The 27,044-nt window shown below is 43.4% G+C and overlaps 1 protein-coding gene across 4 annotated transcripts; it reads right to left on the reverse strand.

Moving 5' to 3' along the window:
• Positions 1-187: 187 nt before the first annotated feature.
• WIPI2 (WD repeat domain, phosphoinositide interacting 2) lies at positions 188-23,011 on the reverse strand. Of its 4 annotated transcripts, XM_059484192.1 has the most exons (14): positions 22,786-22,997; positions 18,081-18,241; positions 17,227-17,263; positions 14,094-14,176; positions 9,097-9,266; positions 7,840-7,936; positions 7,171-7,268; positions 6,666-6,758; positions 5,806-5,876; positions 5,039-5,146; positions 4,099-4,263; positions 2,961-3,068; positions 1,700-1,830; positions 188-899 (listed from the first exon to the last, which is right to left on the reverse strand). In XM_059484192.1, exons 1-14 carry the CDS (start codon positions 22,857-22,859, stop codon positions 787-789), a joined length of 1,509 nt encoding a protein of 502 aa, XP_059340175.1. In that variant the 5' UTR covers positions 22,860-22,997; the 3' UTR covers positions 188-786. The 4 variants fall into 4 exon arrangements, with proteins under 4 accessions (XP_059340175.1, XP_059340178.1, XP_059340177.1 ...); XM_059484195.1 differs by lacking the exons at positions 17,227-17,263; positions 18,081-18,241 and having other exon boundaries at positions 1,733-1,830; positions 22,786-23,011; XM_059484194.1 differs by lacking the exons at positions 17,227-17,263; positions 18,081-18,241 and having other exon boundaries at positions 22,786-23,011.
• Between the last annotated feature and the right edge of the window lie 4,033 nt (positions 23,012-27,044).

A 27,044-nucleotide genomic window follows, 5' to 3' on the forward strand; every position in this document is an offset into this window, starting at 1 on the left:
ACAGGCTACAGACACCAAAGTACCAAAGGTGTACAGACAAGATCCTCCAACAATCCTTCCCTCATTCTAGCTCTTCTTCCTGCAGCAATTCCTTTCCTTCCCTGTAAAGGCACTTTCTAAATTCTATATCCTTAAGCAGGGAAACACTTCCAGTTTTCCATCCCAACAAACAGAACAGTCCCACAAATACACAACATTCAGAAGGAATTTTAATTAACAAAATGGTCCAGGAAAGGGAAGGGAGAACCCAAAAAAAACAGGCCATTGCATTTGAGAGGTTGCATGTCAGTCACTAGGTATGCCTGCAAGCCCATGCACAGGAACCCATTTGGACCTTTGTCAGTGCAGAACTGTCTCAGCTTCCAGAACCACTTCTCTACTCCTTCCTTATATAGGCTAAATATTATATACATATATAAAAAAAATACAAACTTGAGTTTGTTATAAAGTGGCTTCTCTCTCTCTCTCCCCCTCCTATGCTTGCTTGGCACATGAATGCATGCAAAGCTAAGTAGGCTCTGAGGGCTGCACAAACAGCAGGTTTTGGCAACAAAAAAAAAAATAAACACAGCTAAAATAGATAAGCAAGATTAAAAGCCACTGAATTGAAAACCATATATTTTTCCAATTGTATAGAATTAGAACTACAGCTACGACTTAAAACTGTAAGAGTCTGTCATCCTCTCTCCCAACTCATGTCAAAGTTCATAGCAGCATAACACGAGATTCCTCAGGAAACATCAAGCCAGTGTTCTCTGCTTCAGGAGTGAGTTCACAGGTCCAAGTTTAGTCTGTCCGAAGGATCATGGGGGGATGCTCACTGTCTTCATCCAATCTAAGTGAGTTGGTTTCATCTTCCAGGCAAGCTCCACCCACAGCACCCAGGTCATCTGTATAGGCTGGAGAGAAAGGAACAAGGAGTTGGGGAATCAGCAGCAACAAACTAAGGCTTGGATCCCGAGTGAATGAGTGGAGCTGAAGTACCAGGCATTACTTCAAATAGTTTCACTGCCACCCTATGTTTGTTTTTATCATGACTCTGTTTCATTACTCTGTTTCTCCAAGCCAAGAGCAGTTCATGATCAAAATTAAACTCCTCTGTGTGTGCAATGCATACTGGAGCTTTGGGCAGCTACTGTTTTCAGCCTCCACTGATGCAGTGCAGTGCAGACGTTGGCATGTGCTGACTGCCCTCCCTTTGCAGGGAGGTGCCAGATGTGGCAAAAGCTCCACTGACTTGGACAGCAGCAGCATTAACCAAGTTCTCATCCTCTTGATTTATGAGAGCAGTGAATCAGGCTAAAAGGTCACTGTTCCCATAAAGGAACAATAGCAGCATTTATTAACCTTTTATAAAAAATTTTTTTAGAAAAGGGAGCAGTGCTATAATTCAGATGCTTTGCACGAGGCCTGGGTGCAGAACTGCCTCAAGAACCACATGGCAAATATTGAAACTATCACTACAGCCATCAACCACAACTCAAGCCAAAATTCTACCCAGAAAGCAGCAAAGACAAGTGGCCCATCTACAGAAAGCTACTGCACACCACGAGTGCTCTTTTCCTACTGCTCACCGAGGCTCCACCTCGCGCGTGCGGTTACGCAAAGCTCGGTGCGGCCGTGGACCAGCTCACGCAGCCATCTAGAAGGAAGCAACAGGCAGAGGTGCTCCCTGCCCCATTCCCAGCCTTCTCCTTACCATGCCTGCTGGGTGAGGAAGGCACGTATGTACCTTTAGTCACAGCGGCACTGTACGTCTGCGCTACCAAGGGCCGGTCGTGCGATGCAGACTCCAGAATTTCATTGGCGGGCTCCATGCTGCCATCGAGTCTGCCAGAACAGAGGGGTTAGTTGGAGAGGTGATCTGCCTGGGCACAAAACAGCTTGAGCTGGCAGCTACAGCAATATATTTCATCCGGTGTGCAAGAATAATGTATGTGGAAATGCAACAGGAGGAACTTGGTGCCTCTATTCCAGAGGCCTGGCTAGAAAGCACCTGACAAGCCTCGGTATTTCTCTGAAGACTCATCAGCATCAGGATCTAAATCCTAGTAGCTCATAGCAGGAAAAGAAGACTCAAAACAAGACTGCATGATTAAAAAATCCCATCCCAATCAGCAATATTTTAAGTTATCTTGAGCTCTGTCAAAACACAAACGGTTGCTTCTGACACAGACACTAGAAAGCCATTTAGAGAAAGTGTTAGAGCATTTCAAAGATTAACAACTTGGTAAAGCCTTCCCTCTATGAGGCTTCACTTCAACCAGAGGTCATGTCTTCAAATGTTCAGATAAATGTATGATTTTTGACCATAATTGTAGGTTGACCAAAGCTGCAAACCTGAATTATCATCACGAGTTATTATCTTTAATTCCATGATTGATCAAGTAATTTGACTGTATTACTCTGGCTTTTCATGCCAACCCTTATTGAGAAACTGCATTGTCCTATTTCTCAAGTGTTGTACAGTACTATTACAGAACACCTGCCTGGCCTATATGCAGGGAAGTTTAATAAGGACAACAGCAGAGAGAGAACAGGGATAATTTCGTAGGCCAGTTTCCCCTCTGTGAAGTCAGAGTAAGATCTTTCTCATGTTTGTAACCACTTCATTTATTGATGAAGAGGACGGTGTCACACGTTTCAAATTCTTGTTTAAGTAACTCAACTCAAAGTGCCAAGAGGAAACAGGAGCACAGAGAGGCAGAGATTGATCCCTCCCTGCACTGGGACAGGGCTCAGTTTCTGCTGGTAAAGCGGTGCTTGCTGTAGGGGATACCTGGAAGGAAGGCTCAGGGGGATTCTGAAATTACTCATTCATGTCAGAGGTCTGGAAAAAGATTACTTTGAAGAAATGAGCTGTTCTAAGTTAGACTTTTCCAGAACAAAACTAAGTTTGAGAAGAAACTGGATTTTGAGAGGAAATAAAATGCAACAGTTCTCAGCTAACATTGACTTACTTGTGCTGCTTCATTAGTGTGCACTCGCCTCCCTCCTGGGGGTCTAAGTTGTACATGTAGAGATACCCATCAGCAGCTCCCACCAGCAAACGAGGGATCTTCTGGATTCTAGAAAGGTTGAGAGCAGAAGTTATTAAATAACAGATTATTATATAAAAGATTATTAAATAACGTAAGAAAGCATGCTCTCCTCCCTTCCCATGACTTAATGTTTAGTCTCAGTCTCAGAGGGTTTTTCCAACCTAAATGATTCTATGACTTTAAGGCATTATTTTCCACACTTTAGCTCCTGGACAAGGAATGCTGTTAACAGTCAGAGCACCCAGGAAAGAGCTGTGTGTAAAAGATTTATAGCATAACCACATTTTGGGGCTAACAGGATGCCACAGGAATCAAGCAATTACATATAACTCAGTAAAACAGATTCAGAAGTTACCATCCTGTTATCAAGCTTTGTGCACCTCCAGAGACAAATATTCTAACGGGAAGGATTTACTTATTTGAGAAATGTTACAAAGCTTAATTATTGCTTAAAGGGTGCTTTGAGATCAGAGGAGTGAGAGTACAGACATTAAGTCAATTTAGCATAAAAACTATAAAACCCCCACAAAGTAAGTTTACTACTGCTCAGCTTATTACTTTGGTAGCTGTGCCAAATGGGACCTGCCTTTGAGGAAGACAGAATAAAAGATTAGATTTAGTCTTCAAAATTAACTTTAATGAATGCTACGCTGTTTTAGAGACAAGAATTATATGAACTTGCTTTCAAAGACTTTAATGGTTAGGCTGGATTGCCTAATTTTGCAATTCACTAACAACATACACCATCACTCCCCATAGCACTAATGGAAACAAATGCCATAAAAGCCCACGGGTCTGTTCTCAATATTCTTGCTTCAAAATTAAAAGACATCTTTAAACAACACTTAGAAATGGGCTATTCCTATCCATATATATCTAAATATTATGCCCTTTCCTCCTTCTCTCACAGGACTGAGAGGTGTTAGCTCTGCCATGTTGCTCTTAAACTGGAATGATCACAGGTGAGCAGCGCTCTGCTGCAGATGAAGCTGTGCAGCCTCTCCAGAGCCCAAACAGCCCAGCAGGGTGGGCAGTGCAGGCTCCCTGCTGTACTCACGTGGCAAGTGCACAGATGTTTTTGTGCCCACAGAAGGGCAGACGGACTGTAGCAAAGGCTCTGCCCTGGTTGAACATCTCTGTCACTTGAGAGGGCAGGTAGCTCGTGGAGGCCATCAGCACTTTTCCAAAGTAACCTGTCCAGGTTGTAGGCTCTTCCTGAGGTCTACAAGTCAGAATAGAAAAGTCATCCACTTTCCCTTCATCTTAGAGAGAAAAGTGTGTAAACACTTGAAAACATTTTATTTTAAAAGATATTAAGCAGCTATTTATCTTCAGAAATAATTAATACTAATTCAGAAGGAACTAATTGAGAATTCTACCACACTTCATTTATACAACAGGACAAAATGTGTCCTCCAATACCCTCAGCCTGTTATTTAAGCATGTTTGATTGTAAACTGATACTTCTGCATATAAGACTGCATTTTATAACATTCATTACACAAGAGCAGAATCTACTGGAAAGCATTATGCTTCAGGATTTTATTAATCTGTTTATCACTAAGCAAATCATTGTTTCCAATAACTTCCACTGAAATGGAATTAAGACTGTCCTCTCAAATCATAAATAGGAAGATTTTATAACCTGGTGTCTTTTAAAGCTCCCTGTATGCAGCTGGAAGGCATTGATGACATAGCTCTCCCCATATGGATGTCAGAGGAGGTGAAACAAACGTAACTGAAAATGTTAAAACTGCTCCACACTCCTCTGTGAAGGATGGCCAAGTTCTCTTTGGCAGAAAAACACCTTTTCTACTCAGTGGGAGAACAGTACACAGCTCAGCTGCAGTTGCTGATTCATAAGTGACTTCTTATGCCCTTTACTTTACAGTAGAAGTTCAAAAGAAGTCTGTCCACACTTTTGAGAACTCATTCTGTTGAGTACAGAACTTCTAATCCTTTTCCTTGAAAAATTCTAAGGCACCTTTGAAACCTACTTTTCTTTCACAGTCTCAAGTTTGAAGATATGCACCGTCTCTGTGTTACTGGATGCAGACAGAAACATGCCATCCATGCTGAAAGCCAATGAACAGATGCTCACACACCTGGCAAAAAAGAAAAAAGAGAAGAAACACAAAGTCAAACTATTTGGCTTAGTTAAGAAGATTTCTAAAGTCACCACTACTTTGCAAGTAACAAAAAACACCCTTCAATTAGCATTCTGAATTCTCTGATAATTTCTTGAAGCCATTCAAGCATAAGACTAAAGATGCTCAGCTCTGATGTTTACCAGATATGGGATCAATTAGTAACCATCTGAACTCAGTGTTACCCTGTATAAAGTACAGCAGAAGCACAGAGTTACTGCTGCCACAAACCACAACACCACTGCACAATGGCTGTCACTGGCCACAGCATTAAAAGGATTTAGAAGAGAGTAAGAATATTAGATGTACTGCCTCCAATTTCCATAAGAATACAATATATCCTACAAAAGGTGACCCACTTCAAACAAGTTCCCTCACCAATAAATTTTAAAAGGCAAGAGGGAGTACAATTCTGACAGGATTGATTTATAGAATAGTAAAGTCCAAGGGAAGGAAATTGGAAAACATTCAAGCTGAAAGTGTTATAAGCATACATGCAGGGATGAATGAAGATGAAAACAGGCAAAAAAAAATCAGGATGCCAGCTCAATTGCTGAACATACTGGAAATCAACCACAAGGAATGAGGATCAGGTAATTAACCCAGCTGAACTTTACCTCTTCACTCCCCTTCGGAATTCAAAGAGTTTCTGTCCCTCTGGAATGGAAAACACTCTTATTACTGTCCCCTGCAAAGAAAAAACCAGAAACAGATAATTTTCCATTTCAAGTTCATTCATTATTACTAGCTCTAGTGAGCACAATCAGAAGCAGCAAACCACTTTGCTGTTAACTCATTGCTGTGATGCAGCCCTGATACTACATGAAGTATTTATGGAGCTTGTTTTGTAGGATGTGTTTGAAGAGTACAGAAACAAGAGGTGGGAGCTACTAATGCAGAGTACAAGCTGTGCATCAAAACCAGCCCTTCTTATCATATTTGATCATGAAAAACCAGCACACTAGACAAGTACCACGAGTGCAATCACTTGGATGTCTTTGTGCCTTTATCAGGTGCAATCAGTTATACCTTTATATTCCAAGCTTATTACTCAAAGAGCAGAGGCTTCAGACTCTCTAATTTACACATATTACATGAACAATTTGTCATCACATGCCAAAGACTAGCAAGGCATTTCTCTCTATCTGGATTTTAACTGTCTTGTTTTCATTAGGAAGACAGCATCAAAACAAGACAAGTAATTCCTATTAAGTATCCTGCACTAAAGGGAGAAACACTCAGAGGACTGTCCTAATTACAGCCAGATTAAAATGTTTTATTTAAATAACCCTATTATCCAACATTTCACAGCATGGAAATTGTGTCAAATATCATTAACAGATCTTAACTTAGATTTCCCATTTTAACTGTAAGCCTTCTTTCCTGGCACTTGCACATGGAACTGTGCACACTTAAAATACTTAATGACAAATTTGATTTTTATTGCTGTTAGCAAGGCAATCAAAAGCTCCCTTACCTTTTCTGAGGCTGTGGCAAGTTTAGTACCACTTGCATCAAATGCCAAAGCAGCCAAGGGACTATCATGAGCTGGGATCATATTGGCAGCTCTCTGCAGTGAATCAATAAAAGAGAACCTTAGAACAGTACAGGTTAAAAGCTGCATGTGACTGCATATTTAAGCACATTCAAGACAAATACAGTTCTTAATTTCTGGACAACAGCTTCAATATTTTTTTCAGTAACTAAGTACACGAAATTATCACTGAAGCATATACATAGAGAGTACAAGCAGCAGGAAGACAATTCAAATATAAATTACTTGGTTCCACCCATTTGCCCAATTCTACTCAATCAAATCTAGTATCAGCACTTGTATTTTCTTTGCTGATATTCTGTGAAGCAAGAGATGCTGCAAACTGTTCCACAGAAACCTAAGCGTCCAGTAATTCCTCTCTGTGCAAGTTAAGTAATTTTCAAAACCTGCATCTTTAGCGGTGGAAACAGCATTCAAAGATTCTTACCAGATTGATGGTGTCAAAGACTTGTACTTCTCCAATAGTTGCACTTCCTGGATAAGCCAGGTAGCAATTATCATTGTTTATTGATAAAGCACACAACCCTAGAAGGGATGCAGAAATTAGAAACAGGAAAATTCCAGGACTTATGCAGTAAAACTTCCTGATTCTGTGCTTGAATGTCACAAAAATAACTCAAATTTTCAACAGAAATAGAAACAAAGATAAGTAATCTCAGAGTTAACCTGCAATATATGCTACTATTTAGCATAAGTCTGTTTAATATAATGCAGAAAAGGAATAATACCAAGAGAGTTACAATAACTGATTAAACAGTAGAACCTCCCATGTCTGCCATGACTCCTAAAGCATTAACCTGACAAAGTCTTTAACTACACCAAGTGCTGTCAAAATCCAGCTTTTATCTCTCCTGGTTTTTTCCTAACATTTCAACACATCCACTCCAGGAGACCAAATAACTGGGAAGATGCAGTTTAGGGCAGAGTCTGCGACTTGTTCTCAGCTGGATCCAACATGTAGGCTTTCAGACAACACTCATATTTGTTATTGTATTTGAAAGCAGAATTTACAGCACCACAGCTCCCTGTAGAGATCCTCACACACTGACACAGAAAGCATTTTTCAGAATTCTGCTGATTCTACCATCACATTTACCTGCAGGATTGGGAGGTGTCTCCCTGATTGTATGTAATACCTTCATGTCTCGTATGTTGTGGATATAAAGAGACTCTTCCAGACATACTATCAGCCTCTAGAAAAGGGAAATAGGACAAAATGGTGATGTGGAAATGGAGTTCATATGGATTTACCAATCCTAAAAAAATTCTATCCCAAAATGCAGTAGGTGGGGACAACTTCTCTTCCAATAGAGAAGTTGTACCCACTTGATGGGGAGAAGTAAGAATCTGACACAAGATACACAAGATCCAGCTCCTGACACAAACACTGCACCCCACTTCCCTCAACCTCACCAGTCCAAACTGAAAACATTCCCATTACTAGTTTAAGTCAGCAAGCCAGAAACCTTCACTTAATTTTTATTCTGAACCAATTTACATGTGGAAATAATGGAAATTACTTTCTGCTTTTGCTAAACAGAGAAAACAGACAAGACTTTTTAACCATTCATAAAGCCTACAACTTAGCCATAATCATTTGTGAATGGCCTGGCCTTTTTTTTAAACTAAGTTCTTCATCATCTCATTTACTTTGTAGACTACATGTGGATGACTAATTAGACATTACTCATTTTACACTAACTCCCTGTGCCAGAAATCAAATTACCCACTCTTTCTCTCATGACTTCAAACAGGAAACCCCTCCTCCCACGCTCATTTTTTGGGGGCAAAGTCAGACATTAAGGTTTTCTCCTCCAGATGCCACTCTCTCTAGTTTGAATTAACTGGTTAAAGACAGAGAAGTCTGTACTTGCTGAAGAGCCTACTAATGATTTAGTCATATAGCAAACTATGCTGCCAGGTGCTTAAAAATTCACCAGTTGCGTGACATGTTTTAGATTTTATTTTTTGAGAGGAATTCAGCAAGCAGCACTTGCAACCATAACAATTAAATAGATAACTTTAAATTTTGACCTGAAGAGAAAATGTCAGTCTCACATACTTTCAGATTAGGATGAAAGGATGATTCACACTGGGAGGGACCTCAGGAGGTCTCTAGTCCAACCTCCTGCTCAAAGCATGCGCAGCTTACTCAGGGTATTTCCCCAAGTAAATATATAAACACAGAAGCAAAAATACTTAACCAAATAGAAACACTGAGATGCCATACACAAGGCACATTTGGAAAAGCACTACTAAATTTCAAATAGCGATTCTGTCACTAAACGAAGGGCTAGTGTAAGATCCACAACCCCTTTTCCCACATTTCCACCTAGGTAGAATCATTACTCACCTGTCTATTGAGTTTGACAGCCAAGATGGTGTTGGAGTAACTGTAGTTGCAAATCTCTGTCCCCTTCTTAAAGTGACAAACTTTGAGCTTGCGTGGAGCTTTAAGGCTAACTATGGCCACCAGACTGCTGGAGAAGAGCCTCTCCACAATGCACACATCTTCTGTGTCAGCTGAGTAATCACAGGAACGAGGGAAAAATACAGAGGGACATTTCAGGGAAGAAGAATGATGCACATCAACAGGAAATACTGTCTAAGCAAATCATAGAATCGTAGATTCAGTCTGTGTAAAAATACAGTTTAACACCACAAACATTCTGCCATGACAGCTCAGAGTCAAGGTGGGATAGGCTGTTAAAACAGAAAATCTACACAGTGAGTGATGATTTCCAAAGATTTCCTCCCCCTTTCCCAAGGCGACACACAAGTTTATGTTTCAGAACAGTGTCTACTCCCCATGTCCAGAATCCACCAGAAAAAATCCCAAAGCTACAAAACCCAGAAAATTGTAAAATTCCAGAATTTTACAGTCTTCTTTTATCTCTGCAGAAATCTAGGAAAGCAAACGGGTTTTGGGCTTTTTTTCTGTGCATGTTTGGGTTTTCTTTTTAAAGCTGTATTATGCTTGAAAGGGTTTCTGATGACCCAAACCCTTGGCATTTTCATTTACCCCTCTATGAAGAAATAAAGGTTACAGAACTCAGAGAAGCTGGTGAAACTCATTTGCCACAAGACTGCTGCAGCCACCAATTAGCATTTCCACACACACCATCTTTACCTGACAGACCCTAAAAGCAATTTGTGCAGGAACCACTGGTGCCCAGCATTCATGCAGAGCCATAAAACATCAGATTTGCCAAATGTTTCTGCTATGGGAGCACTGAAAGCAAAGGAGGAACACAAATCCCTGTGTGAGGAGACAGCAGGAGGGGGGAGAGTCCAGGATCTCTGGTAAAGATGATTTCAGAGCATTTGATCACAGCACAGCACTGGACCATGCTGGCAGGAGGCCAAGTCCCACCACCAGTTGTCCTGGCATCTCCATCCCATAAACTCCTTTCCAAAACCCCAGGAACACAGTGGACACATTTTTCAGGGCAGTGAGAAGCTAGAGAGAGTTTTACAATGCTCTGCAGCTCTTTCACAGCCACGGGCTACACCTGCCCTTTGATTACAGAACCCAATCAAGACAAGTGACTCGAGCCTTTGGCCTCGATCCATCAAAACAAATTTTTCAGGAGTCAGCTTCTGGATTAGCTCAATGCTTAACACATTCCAAACCATAAAACTGCCAGTAAAAAAAACAAAACAACAACAACAACAAAAAAAAACAAAACAAAACAAAAAAAAACCAAAAGAGCTTGTTTCTGAAGGTTTCTGTTTTGGCCAAGAGAAACATTAAGTAATTAATTTGCACTGTTCCCATCAGCAGTGACAGAAATTCCATGAAAAAAGTACTGTTCAACATTCTCAGTATATGACACTGCCATCAGTGTGGGACACAAAAGCTTTTCCAAGTGCTTTTTCTGGGCAGTTATTTCAAGAAAATGAACACAAAATATTTAATGTCCTACTTTTTTTTTTTTGAGAGAAACAGCCTAGTTATGAAAAGGGAGCAGGTTTACACTCTGCATTTTCAGTACTCCATGCTACATAATTGACTTTTATCTACATCTTGTATTTAATATGGTACTTTTCCAGAGAAGACATAACAGCTCACAGAGGCTTTGAAAATTCAATTTTCTCATGCAACAGGGATAATGCATTTTAGTAATTACTTTGTTTTCAAGGAATTGTTCTCCATTTTTCTGATACTACACAAAACACATGAAAAAGAAATACAAAAATCTGCTTCAATAAATGCATGCAGAGACTTTGAAATGCAGAGGTCCATGTTCCTTGAATAAGAGTAGCTACATAAAAGACTCTCAAATATTTTACAGGATGGGTTATCAGCTTTCCATCTAAGCCTGGAGTCCTTCAAAATGGTGACATCCTTTTACAAGAGTCAGAAGACCAGCACTCAGAGACCCAAACCCCACAGTCTGACTGCTCCCAGCTCCAGGGTGGGCACAGCTTCTTTCCCCATCCAGGGATGAGTGTGCAGAAACATCTTCTGGGATTTCTCATCCTCCCAGGCAGGCAGAACTGGTATTTCAGAAGGGGAACAGCAGCAGGGATTCATATGGAAATAGTGCTGTCCTATGCTGCACTGATGGGAAGGGAAGGCACTCAGGGAAGAGCACAACTAAAATTTCAATAAGCCAAATGCCTCAAAGGTATTGATAATCCTTCAGTCTCACCATACAAAGACTATAATACAGACAGTTACCTTTAAAGAAAGGCTTTGTGATGGGCATTTAATTAAATTCACTTTAAAATACAGGATGCACCTCTGCTCCTTTGTCTTCCTTGAACAGGAAGAAGAGATAAAATCTCCTCACAGCTGCCAAGTCATTTATGCTTCCCAACAGCAACCATTCAAGAGGGCACCAGGCTATACTGCCCATCCTATGTTCAGCTGACCTGAATTAATCATATGCTTAGCAGCAATAAAGCCCTATAGCAATGCTGTTACTCAGGGTTTTTGTTTGTTTTTTTTTTTTTTTTTTCTATTAGTACTATCTCCTTTACACCACACAACTGAGCATTGCCAGAAACTCAGATTCAAAACAGAGTAAGAACAAAAAGAACTGCAAAACAAATTGAGTATCAGCAGCGAGGGGAGAACAAGCAAACACATAACAAGATTAGTTTCATAAACACAAGCATGTAGCATCACAGACAAGAGCTGGTTAGAGCCAGCTAGATTATGATCAGCTGTGCCTTTATTCCATTTTTAATCCAAGAACATGAGCATGTTAGAAGCATTCATTAAGCCTTAAAGCACCCTCCAATCTAATGCTTGTTTTTACAGTGGGATCAACTGCTCAGGGAGTCAGATTTGCAGTCACAGCAAAGTCAGTGATGGGAGCAGCCAAATCTCCCTTTTTTTTTTTTGTATTTCTCTCAAGCACAAGACAGCTGAGGCATATTCTGCAGTTTAGTTTTAACACCTACACAAGAGTTGTCAGATCAATCTTCCAGAAGAGAAGGAGGGGTCCTTAGCAGTGCTCACTCAACACAAGAAGTCTTAAGGCTCACTTAAACTAAACTGGGAAGTGGGAGGCAATGGGTTTGAGAGGCCTCACGACACCTTTCCTTGAGGAAAGGAGGTACCCAATGCACAGGAAGCCCTCCACCCTCATATCAAGTTTTAACAGGCGTGGTTTGCAAGTCTGAGACTGAAAATTATTTGACTCATACAAAGAAAATGAAGGCTTCTCAATATTTCTATCTGCTTTTAGCCAAGACTGTCTGGCTTCCACAGGCCAAACCACTGGATTTCTTGTAGTGAGAGGACAAAGAGTAATGGGTTAAAACTCGTAGAGGGGAAATTCAGGTTCAGTTTATGGAAGAAATTCTTCCCTGTGAGGGTGGTGAGGCCCTGGCACAGGCTGCCCCTGGATCCCTGGAAGTGTGCAAGGCCAGGCTGGATGGGGCTTGGAGCAACCTGGGATAGGGGAACTGCGTGATCTTTAAGGTCCTTTCCAACCCAAACCACTCTACTAAATGTTACCTCATACTCTGTGCTCAGCTTTCACACACTCAGAAAACTTAAAATTCCCAGGAGTTTAAGTCAATACAAAACCCAGAACAATCTGAAGACAAGATTGGAATTAGGTCAAAATTCCAACTCCAGCTGCTTTTATCAGCTTTTGCAAGATGTTGAACAAGGCACTTTGTCCAAGCTGTACTTTTTCTCTCAAGGACTACCCAGAAGATGCAGTCCTGCCCAGTGCAGCCAACCTCCCAGGACACTTTTCAGTGTCTTGTGTAACAGGGACTCATCTGCACTGAGCCTCCTGGGGTGACACAGGGACTCATCTGCACTGAATCTCCTGGGGTGACACCAGGCCAGACCCTGGAAGTGCCTGGCATACTGCAGAGGTCAGGTACATAAACTCCACAGTAGAAAATGGAGTCCAAGCCACTTACTAACCAGTACAACCAGACCATGAGTCAAATAGGAAGATGTAGCTACAACACAATTTAATCCGACCACAGGAGCCTAATTTGAACCTCACAATTACTTCTCTCCATTGACTGTGTACAGAAGCCAGGCTGTCATGCCAGGCAATGGGTGATCTGAATCACACCCCATTTCCAAACTTAACATGCCACAGGGTCAGGTCACTTTGGGAATGGAGTCTGAGCACAGCTCTGTCATGGGATCCCACTGTAAGTGCTGACATCACAGCAACTGGAACCACCTGCTCACATGGAGTTTACAAGAAAGCAAGGATACTCAGGCATAGCACTCATAGCTGACCTATTAGCATCTCAAAAAAGGGCAGTCTGTGAACTGCTGACAGAACAGGGGACACCACTTCTCCCCCAGGCCTCCTCCATTTCACCTCAGATCCTACTCAACTGTGATCACTACTGAGAAGTTATGGGAATCTGAGTTATTCACCCTTTTGGATGAGCAAGCCTGCAGCTATCATGTCAAAGAATAATTTTCTAACAGAAAATATTAGGATAAAAAAATAATTAAGGCTTTGTTTTCTCAATTGATAAGGTTATATTAGTACTTCCATGCCCCAACAGCCAGTATAAAGACCCAAAAGACACTCTCTCACATGAGTAAATTATTATTTTTATACCCAGCTGCTATAAAACCTGGCTGGACATTATTAGAAAAGCAGAGTTCTCAGCTACTACCAAATTTTGTACCATACCAGCTAAATTTAAATACAGAACATTGATTCACACTTTTACCCTGTCTGCAATTACCATTTTGTATTTGTGTGATATTTACACTTAAGGTTCCTTTTATGTCAATTTCAAATAACCTGTGAAAAAGTGAAACATTTCTTATTCTTCTCACATTAAACCAACTAAAGGGATTAAAAAAAAGAAAAAAAAAAAAAAAAAGAAAAAGAAAAAGATACTCACTGCATTCATAGATCTGCTCTAATTTGTCCACAGAAGAAAGAGAGAAGAATTTGTAGCCTGATTTACTGCCAACTGCAAGGGACCTGCAAAAGAAACAAGCCAGTCAGGAACATCAACTCCATCAGCTGTGATTACCTTGGACAGATTCTTACCCAGTTCTAAACCTCCAGCTGGGTTAGCTCAGTAAGGAAAGTGATAAAAAGTTTGTGCAAAAAAGCCATAACAGAAACAGACAGCTTCCTCAATACTGATTGGACCAAACAGCTTCAGATTTACAGAATTTGGGTGTGGAATTCTGCTTCACATTTATGAAATGAGAGTTCACAGCCTAAAGTAAAGCTACTGCCCAATTCTCACTGGTGATTTCTTCACACAGGCTAAAAGTTTTAGTGTGGAGAGAAGATGATGACTTGAATAATGTAATGCAAACCAATTACATCATTGCCTCATCATTAGAGGTGACCTCCAGGACCTTTCAAACTGGGCTGTCTGGGGATTTTTGTTCTTTACAGTGTAACCGTCCCCAAGCATCCCAGAAGAGTGTTCATATTAAAAAAAACTAATTAAAGACTGCCAACTCTCATTTTCTCTGGCTTTACATGATGATGTTCTAGCACCCCCACTGTCAGGTCTCAGTCTTACAAATACTCATAGTGAATCTTTGATCAGAGGCACCCTCTAAAAAGTGCTAGGGACTGATGTTAAACAGATTGAACAATAGCAGAACATTCAAAAACTGACTAAAACCCCTTCTTTCCTCCATTACTCAATTTTCACACTTAGCTCACAGACCATTTAATTGCTTTTCCAGACAGAGTCAAGGGCAGGTCTTAAATTTTAAGCTAGAAAAACCTTTAGCCTGTCTTGCAGGTTTTTACACATCAAGGCAGCAGACAATGGCTCATTCTTGTCTCCCCTCCCCATCTGGAGGATGATTTTATGCCACAGATAAAGAAAATTAACAGTCAATACAGTTTTACAGAAGTGCATTAGTATGCTTATAGTTCATATATTTTTTACTGCCAAGAGGCATGGAGGAAAATTCCAATAAAATCCATTTTGATCCCCTAAATTGTGGCAAGCCATTCAACACAGGGCTGCAATCCAACCGTGCCAGTCAGGCTGCCAAAAATTCCTTTTTGAACTCAGCAAGATGATTCTCTACAGTTCAGATGCACTGACAATTAATACAGCATTTGGAATACAATGAAGATTCCTAGATTTCATGTTCTTTCTGTATTTTCACTTGTGGCTCCAAAGTGAGTCTTTTTTAAATTTCAGCATACCCAGAAGATTAAAAATTGCTGCTCATATAGTTCACCCTCTGAAATTAAGCTACAAAATCAACTTCTGTAGGATGGTATGACCTTTTCTTCTAGAAGAAAATACAGCTGGCACAATCTGGTTAGGAAATTATGTTTGAGAAGGTTTAAACCTTCAAATTAAAACATGAACCATGCAAGCAAGAGATTCAATTCCACACATTCAATAACCAAGATATTAAAAAAGCATATTAGGCTTAAAGATAGAGAAGCAATCATAAAACAAAATTTTGTTGCTGCTCCTCTAAATCACCCTAGAAATACTGAATTTAATTTTCCTTCAGACAAAATCAGTATGTTCAGCAGTCTCCATCTGATTAATCATCAAAGACACTTCAGTGGTTTTGCTGTACAACGCAACAAAAACTCACATTATGAGAAAAAAAACCCTGAAACTTTAACTTGATAAAACAAAGCATTGAGTCAGCTTTTCTTAGATCATCTACTGCTTTCCTCAAAAGAAAGTTTCACAAAGAATGACACCAGAATTGTCACTTTGCAAAGATAAACAAGCACTCCACAGAGTTAAAAATAAGTGGAGTCACAAGACTCCTTGCAATATAAACGATCCACAAAAGACACAGGATGATTTCCTCACACAGAACCCCACCAGCAGCTATTTGTATTTCTAGGCAGAACTGATTCCTGAATTGTCCTTACAGCCTTAAACACAGAATACTGCTGAATCACTGTTTTACTGACAGCATCTCTGAAAGCAGCAAGGAAACCAAATTTTCTTGCCCTACGACTATACCTCATTCAAATGAGCTGCAGACAATGGCAAACATGAATTGTGTACATGATAAAAATCATTAGACTGAGCAGAACCCAAAATGCAGAAGCACAGAATGGACCTTTCCATCCATGACAACTGGTTTTTGTTATTTATTTCAGGATTGAGGTGATGGAAGTCACAAATTATTTGTTTACACAAAGCAGTTCAAGTCAAGATAATTAAACCCATTTCAGTGTACAAGTGTAACTGCAAAATAACCCCTTTTTCTTCTGGAACAGCAGTCTTGCTTTTGGAGAGTTTGCTTTGTTGGTTTGGTTTTTTTTAAATGTATTCTTAAATTACTTCTTATGAAACTACTGGAAAAAGGCTTTTTATATGTAATAAGAACCCACTAGGCTGAATTATACCAGCATAATCACAGTGATTTAAATCTCCCATCTTCCCCTGCACTGATATTACACTTAAGCCCTTAAGATCCACAGCCATCTAAATGGCCAAATCCACAAAACAAGGACCTAGCCAAAATTACCTCACCTCTGCAAAAATGTGCAAGCATATGGGGAGGAAATATGATCAATAAGCCATTCAGCTGCTGCTCAGATAGACAGTGGCCAGCAAGAAGCTGCTGTGGTTTATTAGAAGCTCCTTTTACAGCATAGGTGTTATGCTTTATAATCACTGATTTTCAGAAGCTGATGAGAGACTGAAATTGAAAATAAAATAAATATTCTCTAAAATGGCTTTTTTTTCCTAACATTATGCTATACATATGTGGGTTTTAGCTCTATTATGTGCAGCCTCTATTACACACTTTAGACTGTATGCTCTGAGCTATTTCATCGTGAAGCTTGTCTCCTCAGTACAAAATTATCAATATAGCCATGATTTATGGAACTGTGTTTATCCACTTTTTGCAGAGACAAAGCTGCAGACTCATCCAAGACTACATTAATCTTGATAGTATTTTCAAGAGTGACTACCATAAATAATTAAAACTATCCTCATCAAGCAAACAGTGCTGGGAGATTTCACACATTCACTGGAAGATGCTGACACTCACTCTAAGTGCACTCACCTAAAGTGGGAAATCAGCTGCTTCAGTCTCTCTGGCTCTTTAAAAGGAACAAGTTTTTTCAGCTGGGTTAGAATCCTAAGGTTTGCTTTTGTTTTTTTAATATACATATAGAAGGAAGAAAACCAGTTTTTCTCTTTCCATATCACAGAGGACCTTAACTATTAATCAGAAATATTCTACATTAATCAGAAAGTTCCTAACCAGGGCAGCTCTCTCCAAGATTAAATCAATTGCAGCTGCAGCATAAACATGACTCTAAAAGTCATTACTGCTTTAAATAACTGGTTAATTAAGCCTACTTTCATTATGATACAGTCTCATTATACTAATGTTCCATCTCATTTCAAAACTAATGTAAATTTCCACAGACAAAACATTTTGGCTTATGATGAGGAGAGGCAAAATAATAATAATGAAAAACAAATCAATGAAGGCATAAGAATTGCTAAGGAATTACTAAGGAAATGTACCTTGCTTTATTTCCCCCTCCAAAATATCTGCTGAAACATCTCATGGGCATGTCTTAATATCAAAGGTCATTATTTTGGAAAAGAGATACAGAACATCATACATTCAGTGTTTTTGTCAGCAACATTCTGACAACCCACAGGAGATTTTCCCATTATTCTTGTATTAAAAGAATACTCCAACTTAAATCTGCTACAGCAAAAGGAGACCACGCCTGCTCACCACTTCACATGCAGGCTGGGACAACAGAAAGTCCATAATCCAAATAAATATCACTATCCTTGGGCCAAATCCCATCCAAGTGATCACACACTGAGAACAGTTCCTCTGGCCAGCCCCCCTCGGCTGCTGTGCCCTGTGCAGCACCAGCAAGAAACACAACATACGCTCGTGTGTCTCAGCTTGTCTGTCCCAGCTATCCTCCCTGAGGGTAGGAGCTACGGGGCCGCTCTGTCCTTCCTTTTTTGGGTCTGGGCTTAGCTTTAAATTCCTCTTGGAATAGAGAGCTCTCCTGTCCTCAAGGATCACGGGTGAAGGACACCTGAACCTAGGAGAAACAAAGGCAGAGGAGTGAATGCTCAGCACCTAACCCTTGCTCCTCCCACCACAAGCAGTTTACTACAGAGATCCAAACACCACAGAATAGGGGAATGAGGATACAGCTTCTGGGACACAGCGTGCCAGGTGCATACAGAGACAGCAGCACTTGCTCACAGTGTAGAATGAAACTGATTTATTTGGGAAATAAAGGGCAGAAATAAACTGGAAAGAAGAAATGCATGGAGTGATACATTTCATGTGTAACTCCACACATAAATGAACACAGAGCCTGAAGAAACCCTTGCCAATAAGGCACACACCAGTGTTTTCCTCAGAAGTCCAAACACAAGGTTTCCTCTTCCCCTTTCATCAGAAGTTTGTTTTCAGAACTGCAGTGACTACTTTGTTTCCAAATGCTGTCCCACAATTACTTATTTTAAAAAAAGATGACTAAAACTTCTCTATTCTGCCCACTTGCATTATTTCACAAGCTGTTTGGTGGGGTTATTTTCTGTGGGTGGGGTGCAAACCGAATCTGAACACCATTTGTAAGCACTTCCAAAGAATACCCATGCAACAGTTTAAATATTGAAAGTTTTAGCTATTATACAGATACATACAAGCTTTGGGATCTTGAAGTTATGCTTTGCTTAAAAAGTCACAAACTTCTAATCCATTAGCATTTCCCTTATGAGACCTAAAGCTTCTATGAGTTTGTGAGGTGTTTAATTTTTCATAAACCTATCTCTGCTCAGTTTTAGCAGTTTTCCCACAAGTAATACAAACTGCACTTGGGCTTTTCTCCACTGTTCAAGATTTACAGCTGTAAAACCTACCTAGCACCGAGGCCACCCACAAGCTTCCACTGCCTGGTTTTGTTGGGACACCCAAATTCCAATGGGTTGCTCCACTTTGATCTGCAAGCTGGAGCTTCTGCCTCTCAATCAGGGAATGCCACTGATGCCAAGTTGTGCAATGATTGATTCACTGGGGAAAAGGGCTCAGTCCAAAACAAGCACACTAAGATCTTCTGAAAATACCCTTCTCTGGGTTTTTACTTAATGAAAACATTATATCAAAGAGAAGCCACAAAGCAACCGCTTCTGCTGCATTATAGGTGAAGTGTTTTCAGGCAGAGTTCCAGCCCCAGCCAGTAATTCAAAACTCTCATGTAAATAAAGCTTGGGGCAATGTGGCATAAACAGGCAAGACAACACTTGCAATAATGCAGATACTATTCCAAGAGACAATGTCCCTACACACAGCATCCATGAATGAATATTAGCCAAGTCTGGGAAAAGTGAGGGACAAAAAGCAGGATTGAGGATATCTGCTTCAGCCACCAGGGATTGCAACAGCTGGGAAAAGCAGCAGCAACTTGTGTGATGACAACATTCTAACTACCAGCAATCCAATTTCCCAAGACTGAGAGCCACCATGAAGCTCATCTTCCTACAGGAGAGAGTATCTAATTACCAAATCTTCATAAAACAAAGAAAAGTTAGCTTGACACTTCTTTTCAGCAGCAACAAGCCCCATCTTCTCCTAAGACAAGGACCTGGCTCTGCTGTGCAGGCAAGCAGGACAGTTAAACCTGAGTGGAACTGGCACCTTATTAGGGTGAAGGTAAAAGCTTTAAATGTAGTAACAACAATAAGCCCATGTAATTTATTTTCCAGTTTTGTCTGTCAGCAATTTTTCTAATTACTGAAGCACCTTAAAGCATGATGTGAGCTCTAGTGACTGGGCAGACATAAACAAAGCTTGCCTTTCATATACTGCCTGAAAGAATATACATTTGTTTACCTTGCCTGTCTGGAGAAGGGCTCCAGTTACCTGTAAAAGTTGAAAACAGGTGAGCTTTCTGAGGCCCAGCAGGGGAAAGTGGCTTTCCTAATAAGATCTTTTCAGCTCCTCTCACCTGGTGAACTGTGACCTCCTACATATATAAAATATATATGTGTGTGTATATATATATAGAGTATATAAAATAGTATATAGAATATGTAGTAGATATATTCTATATACTATAATACTATATATAGTATATATTTATAGTATACTATAAACTCTGCTGCCTTCTTGTTCCTCCACTCAAACAATAAACTAGGAGAGATCATGGGTGAGAAACAGGAGAAAAAAATTAAATAAACTTCTGTTTAAAGAATGTACATAATCACTAAATTCTACTCAGGAAGGAACTTGAATGCAACTTGGTTCTTTGGGCCCCTTACCACATCAGACAAGTGTTTCACTGAGAAGCTGCTCACAAAGGCATCTGCAAGACTGCTTTTATACTTACTGCTTTTCTTGGGGAGTTTTATTCAAGACACTGTTGGTAAGAGATTATTCCACATCATCAACCACCTCATTTTATCTCAAATTAAGTGGCCTTTTAAATTACTCTCAGAATTTTGAGACAAAAATATGAACAGAAGCCTTTTGATATTTCTGTCATTCCTACATCAGATACCTGAATTCATACATATTCAAAAATGACACAAAAGATCTAGTAACCCAAAACTTGGAATTGCAAATATCTGTGGGCCAGGTCAGTCTCACGTAAAAGATACATCACCAAAATTCTCAAGGTGATTTATTCATAAATCATATTTTTAAAAAATATATAATTTATTGACACAATGGATATTAGAATACCAAACACAAAAAAAACCACAAACCCAAACCAGCTATCAAAGAACAGTTTTTGGTTATTTACAACAATGAAATAGGAAAAGTAGTGCAGTAGCACACCCAACTGAGGAATAAAATCATTGGCCAGGTGTCCCTTTTCTCTCCCTATAAACTCCAAGTCATAAAGGAATCACCTTTATGCTCCTTGAAGAAAGATTTCAAGTTGTACAAGCCAAAACCCACTTAGATAAGTTTATGTTGTATTTGCTTTCTTGTTATTTCTGCCTTGGTTTTGTTCTCAAGCCAATCTGCAACTCTTGTTGAGATTAAGTGTTTTTTTGGTCACAACTCAGGGATCTTTAGGTACATAAAGATCTCCACAAAGCTAAAGTGCAACTGAAAATGCAGAGCTGCCACACTGGAGAACAGAGCTGAACTTCAAAAACTTATATTTGATCCTTATAAACTGCAGAAGAAAGAGGTGACAAATCCCCTAGTTATTATGACTTGGGTTTTTTCCAGTATTAGGTAAAAAATTAATGGTAGCTGAGCAAAACTTGGGCATGTTTTATATTGATAGAATGAGCTCTATATGGCACTGAAAAAATGTCAAAAGCAGTTGCAAAGTCTCTGCCTTGAATCAATATAGGGATAATGATTTACTCCCAAACACACAGAGCACCACTGCTCCCCCATCATTTACCACAACTTATTTACTGCCCGAGCCTCTTGTCTCAAACCTATCCAGCTCCAAGTGCCCATCTCTTCACCCCAGCAAAGCCTACAAAGGCAGAGTCTCTCCTGCTGTGATGTAACCGTGCCTGGCAGCCAGCAGAAATAACCTTCACAGCTCCCATGTGCTACAGGAGCTGCTGACGACAGGAACAGATCTCCCTCGTGAGGACAAGATATTGCTGCTTGCAGAAAGAACGAGTTGTTAAAAACACAAACCCTCCACCACACACGTGGGCTACACTTTGTGATGCCAACCTGAGATCATTTCCTCTTACTCACTTCCTAAAACAAAACCCCTTTCTCGAGTACAAGCTTACTCCCTCCCCAGTTTCATTTCTCAGGTATTTAAGACAATCAAATCCTTCTTTAAATGAACTTCAGCGCTCCAATCCCAACTAATAGGGAGTTCCTAAATTAAAAATACTGCTTTATAATACCCCATATAAAAACTAATATGAACTAATTGATCTAAATATGCTGCAGTGATTAAGTAATTTGTGAGACGTGCAGCTTGAGCCATCCCAAGCCCAAGGAAGTGCAGCTTCAAGGATCAGAGAAACGCCTGTTCTCTAAATCAAAACCAAAAGTAACACGGGCTCATAAAAACACCTTCAAGCCTAAGCCTCACTGCTTCAACATAGCAGGTGCCAATAAAATAACTGTATGATAAGAAAACTGCGAGGAACTTTTGGGTGAAGTCTTTGCACGTCTGGGGTGCACATCAGGCCCTCCTAGGGCTGAACATCAGCGAGGAGCAGCAGGAGCCCTCCTTCCATGCCCTTCCCAGGAACAGCGAGCGATGCTCCCAAGCAGGAGCTCAACTTCCCCGGGGAGGGAGCGGCCACCAGGCTGCCACCACCCCCGAGCCGCGTGTCCCCGGCACGAGCGGCCTGTCCCTGTCCCTGTCCCCGCGGCTCTCCATGAAGCCGGAGGGCACCGGGGGCTGTTCCCGGCCCTCCTCCGTGCGGGGGACCCCGGCCCCGCTCCAGCCCCGAGGCCCCGGCACGGGCCGGCCCCAGCGGCGCTCCCCGCCACGGGAAGGGGCGGCACCGGGGAGACCCCAGCGCGCTCTGCCCGCGGCCAGGCCCGCTCAGGGGCCCCCCAGGCCGCCTCAGGGCTCTCCCGGCCGCTGCCGCTTCCCGGCCCGGGCCCCCTCAGCCCGCCCCCCTCAGCCTCCCTTACGTGTTGTCCTGGTTGAAGTTAGCGAACAGCAGATGGCCGCTACCGGCGTCGCCGCTCTGCCCGGCCAAGTTCATGGCGGGACAGCCCTCGCCACCCCCGTCCGGCGGGGGGAGGACGAGGAAACACCTCCGGAAGGCTGCGCCCCTCAGCCGCGGCCCCCGCGGCCGCCCCGACCCCGCCGCATCCCCGCCGGGCCCTTGTTTACGCGGCGGGCGGCGGAGCGGCCCCGCGCCTGCGCCCTCCCGGCCGCCGTACGGCCAGCGCGCCTGCGCGCGCGCGGCGGCGGGGAGCGGGTCGTGTTGCGAAGCTAAGCAGGGCCCGACGCGGCCGGCGTTGGATGGGAGACTCGGGACTCGACACGGAGCCCCGGCTCGGCGCCTCCCCGCTGTCCCCGGGCTGAGCGCGGCCACCGCGGTCCGGACACGGTGGCTCCGTTAACCCCGGTCACGGTGGTGCCCCGCGGTCCGGGCACGCTATTCCCGCGGTCGCGGTTACAGTGGTGGCCCCGCGGTCCGGTCACGATGTTGGCTCCGCGGTCCGGGCACGGTGGCCCCGTTCATGCCCCGCGCCGTTCCCGCCCACCCGTGCCGTGCAGTTCCACTCCGTGCCACGGGATGTCCCCGAGGTTCAACGGATGACTTGGGAAAAAGGAAAAATAAAAAGAAAGTTGGAGCTGTTCGGGATGGAGAAGAGAAAATTGCGTGGAGATATCAGAGCAGATCTCAGTGTCTGAATGGGCTCTTGGTCAGGGTTTGTAGGAAGAGGGAAAGGAGGAATGGGATCACATTGAAAGGGGAAGTAGATACACAGAGGAATTCTTTACTTTGATGGTGAGGTGCTGGCACAGGTTGCAGATACCCCCGCCCAGCCTGGGCAGTGTCCAAAGCCAGGCTGAATTGAGCATCCTGGTCTAGTGGATAACACAAATTGCAGGGGGAAAAATAATTCAAAACTCAAACCAACAAACAAACAAAAAAACCAAATCAAAACAAAATCACAAAAAAAAAAAAAAAAAACAACAAAAAAAAAAAAAAAAAAAAAAAAAAACAACAAAACAAACCCCACCAAAACAAAAAACCTCCAAAAACCAAAAAACCCAAACTCACACACACACACACACTCCCACTAAAAACCCCAACAAAACCAAAAAACCCTCACCAAAAGCAACAACAAAAAAAGTCCACTTAGAACTGAAAAAGTCATTTTTGGAAATGGGATCAACATCAAGGGATTAGTACAGAAAAGGGTAAATCTCACAAATATGAGCCACCAGGTGCTGGGTTTTTATGCTTCTGGGGCCATCTGGCTCCAGAGGGTTCACAAGTGGAGCAGTGTGGGGTGATGGAGCCTCCCCCTCACCAGCCTGCGAGGCTGAAGGAGCTCCAGCTGCTGGCACAGAGACCCCTCCAAATGGCTCAAACCCAAGTGCCCCAGCTCCCTGCTGCCCTGTGCCCACCCTGCCATGCCCACCAGAGCCAGTCCTGTCCCCCACAGTCACCTCTGCCTCTGCTACCCCTGCTGCCAGCACATCCACGTGTCCTGTAGCTCTTCCTACCCACCCAGAGCTTCTTTTCTCTGAGGAGACTTCCCCTCTGATGGCAGATTTTAATCTCAAATTGTCTCTTTTTGTACCTGTTGGCTCTGGCAGTTCCATGTGCATGTTCCTTCCATGGGGAAATGGGATCCCAGAGCTGCCATCCCTGTGGGTGTGGGGGCTCACACTGTCCACTGGGATCCCCCAAACCCTTCCTCAGGGGACACTGCACAGAGGTGTCTCCACAGATGCGGGAATCCTGTAGGGGATCACAGAAAGTCCTGAGATTGAACACACACAAGGATCAGAGTCCAACTCCTGGCCCTGCACAGACACCCCAACAATCCCACCCTGTGCCTGGGGGTGTTATCCATACCCTCCTGGAGATCTGGCAGCCTTGGGGCCACGTCCATTCCCTGGGGAGCCTGTTCAGTGCCTGACCACCCTCTGGGGAAAGAATTTTTTCCTACTATCCAAATTTTTTCCTACTATCCAAACTCCCCCAGACAGCTCCAGCTGTTCCCTCAGGTCCTGTCACTGGTCACCAGTGAGAAGAGATCAGAACGAAGGAAGAAAACATCCCTGGTATTCATGAGCCATTCCTCATCTAAAGGAAAACCCTGCAAATTCCACCCTGCTTTGGTGGCAAAAAAAACCCCAACTGTAATCAGGGTACCTCAGAATATTGGAATTTCTCCTTACAATTACTCAGATCTTTGCAAGGTGGGGAGCGCACCAGGGATGGGAGAGGAAAGAAAATCAAGTTGGGCTCATGGGCAGAGCTGAGGAGAGCTGCTGTGCAGGGAGGGGACACATCCCAGTGGGGTACAGGTGCTGTGAGCATGGACATCTCCCCACCCCAGCTTGGAGCAGCCCCTGTGATTCCCTGTCTGCCGGGTTTGGAGGCATTGCTGGGGCTGGAGCCATTCCCCAGCACGATGCTCCAGGCTTTGGTTGCCATAACAACTGGATTCAGGCTTCAAAAATAGTAACTTATTTTTCATTCAATTTGCCTTTTGCCCTCTGAGATGGATCTATTTTGGGATGGATGGTTTGCTTCAGGTGTCCCTTGCCAGCACCCTCGGCTGTGGGCTGGGGGCTTTGGGGATGGGGGTTATTTTGGTAAATGTGATTTTTCATCTTTTCTTCTTCCTCTCCTCTTCAGGCCCAGAGAACAGGTAGAGCAGGGCACAAGAACCATGACATAGGCTCTGCCAGAGCTCATCATCTGGGGAAGGAACTTGACAGAAACCCTTCCTGGCTAAGTGGCAGAGCGTGGGAGAGGTTTTCAGAGATGATCTCACTCTGCATCTCAGCTTGGACCTGCCACTCTCAGCCAGGCCTTGGCTGTCCCAGATATCCTGCTGAAAATGGGGTTTATTTGTTGCCTCGGCACCTCCTGAACCTTTCCTGGTCCCCACTGGTGTCTTCCACCCACAGTGGGAATCGTGCAGGAAGGCTGAACCTGTTGCTGGCTCCTGGGGTGCTTCTGGTGTGCCTGGGGGACACCCCACAATGCAGCTGCACCTGCAGCACCCCCTGAGGGATTGAGCTGCTGTTGGAAGGGCTTGCAGAGGGTGCAGGATTCAATCCCTTGAATGAAAGGATTCCTTCCTTTTGGTCTGCTTTGGCTATTGGAAGAGCTGTGTGTGCTCCATTTCCCTTGCAAGCGGCCATACGAGCACAGCCCTTCTTGCCAGGATGTCCTCAGCTGTCCCATTGCCACAGCTCCAGAAGGAGAGGGGCTGTTGGGGTCACCAAGGCTCTCCAGATGTTGCTGACCTCTCCTTTTTGTCCCTCAGCTGCTGGCCTGAGGCTCCCTGTGTGAAGGATGACACCAATCTACCCCAGACAAGCCCCCATCACCTTTTGTATCCCCCCCTCTGAGCTGCCCAACCTCAGATGTTCCTCGGGATGTCACCTCCTGTAGGAGCCTGCTTGGAGTGATGAAGAGGAGGGAGGGGTGAAGGCTTTACCATGGAGATGGGCTGATTTTGGGGTTCTTAATCCTTGCCTTGCTGCCGTGCTGCTTTGTCCCCCTTCTCCCCAGCAGGGAAGGATGTTGGGGTGCTGGAGCTGTGTCCCCTCCCAGGGACACCACGCAGCGATGGTGGCAGAGCCACCCACCCTAGCCCCTGGAAATAATGTGAAAAAAAATCATTAAAACCAAATAAATGAACGCAAAGCCAAACAAACCGGCTCCTTGGGGATGGCGCTGCCCCGGGGTGGGCACAGATGCCTCGGGGACCCTCGGGGGGGACCCAGCCGTGGGCAGCGGGGCCGGGGGGAGCAGGTGGGTACCGGGGGGAGCGTCTGTCTGCCGGCGCTCGGCGCTCTCCCCCTCCCCGATGCTTTAATCACATTTTCAATTCAAATCTGCTGCTATTTGATCCCCCGGGGGTGGCAGCGGGGAGGGTGGGGGATATTTTTAGCTGTGCTTAAAGCTGCCGGGGGGCGGAGGGAGATCGCGCAGGTTGCTGTGGCCGGCAAGAGTTGGAAGGGATTCCCCCCACACCCCCCTTTCTTTTTTTCCCTCCTCCTCCTCCTCCTCGTTGCACATCTGAGGGCGGCAGCGGGGCTGGCTCCCCCCTCCCGGAGGTCGCCTTTGTTTTGCCCGTGTCGCTTCTCCCGAGCGGCCGAGGGGGCGGGAGGGGGCCGGGGCTGGGCTGTGCCGTGCCGGGCTGGGCTGTGCCGTGCTGGGCTGTGCCGTGCCGGGCTGGGCTGT

Source organism: Ammospiza nelsoni, chromosome 17 (assembly GCF_027579445.1).
Source record: "Ammospiza nelsoni isolate bAmmNel1 chromosome 17, bAmmNel1.pri, whole genome shotgun sequence".
Lineage (NCBI taxonomy): Eukaryota > Metazoa > Chordata > Aves > Passeriformes > Passerellidae > Ammospiza > Ammospiza nelsoni.

What these genes read in the sequence shown, in the direction of transcription:
- WIPI2 (XM_059484192.1), bottom strand. Translation starts at nt 22,859, where the DNA reads ATGAACTTGGCCGGGCAGAGCGGCGACGCCGGTAGCGGCCATCTGCTG. An exon ending in CAGCTGATTTCCCACTTTAG is followed by an intron (nt 14,177 to 17,226) that starts GTGAGTGCACTT and finishes TTTCTTTTGCAG; the next exon opens with GTCCCTTGCAGTTGGCAGTA. An exon ending in GACACCTCCCAATCCTGCAG is followed by an intron (nt 7,269 to 7,839) that starts GTAAATGTGATG and finishes CATCCCTTCTAG; the next exon opens with GGTTGTGTGCTTTATCAATA.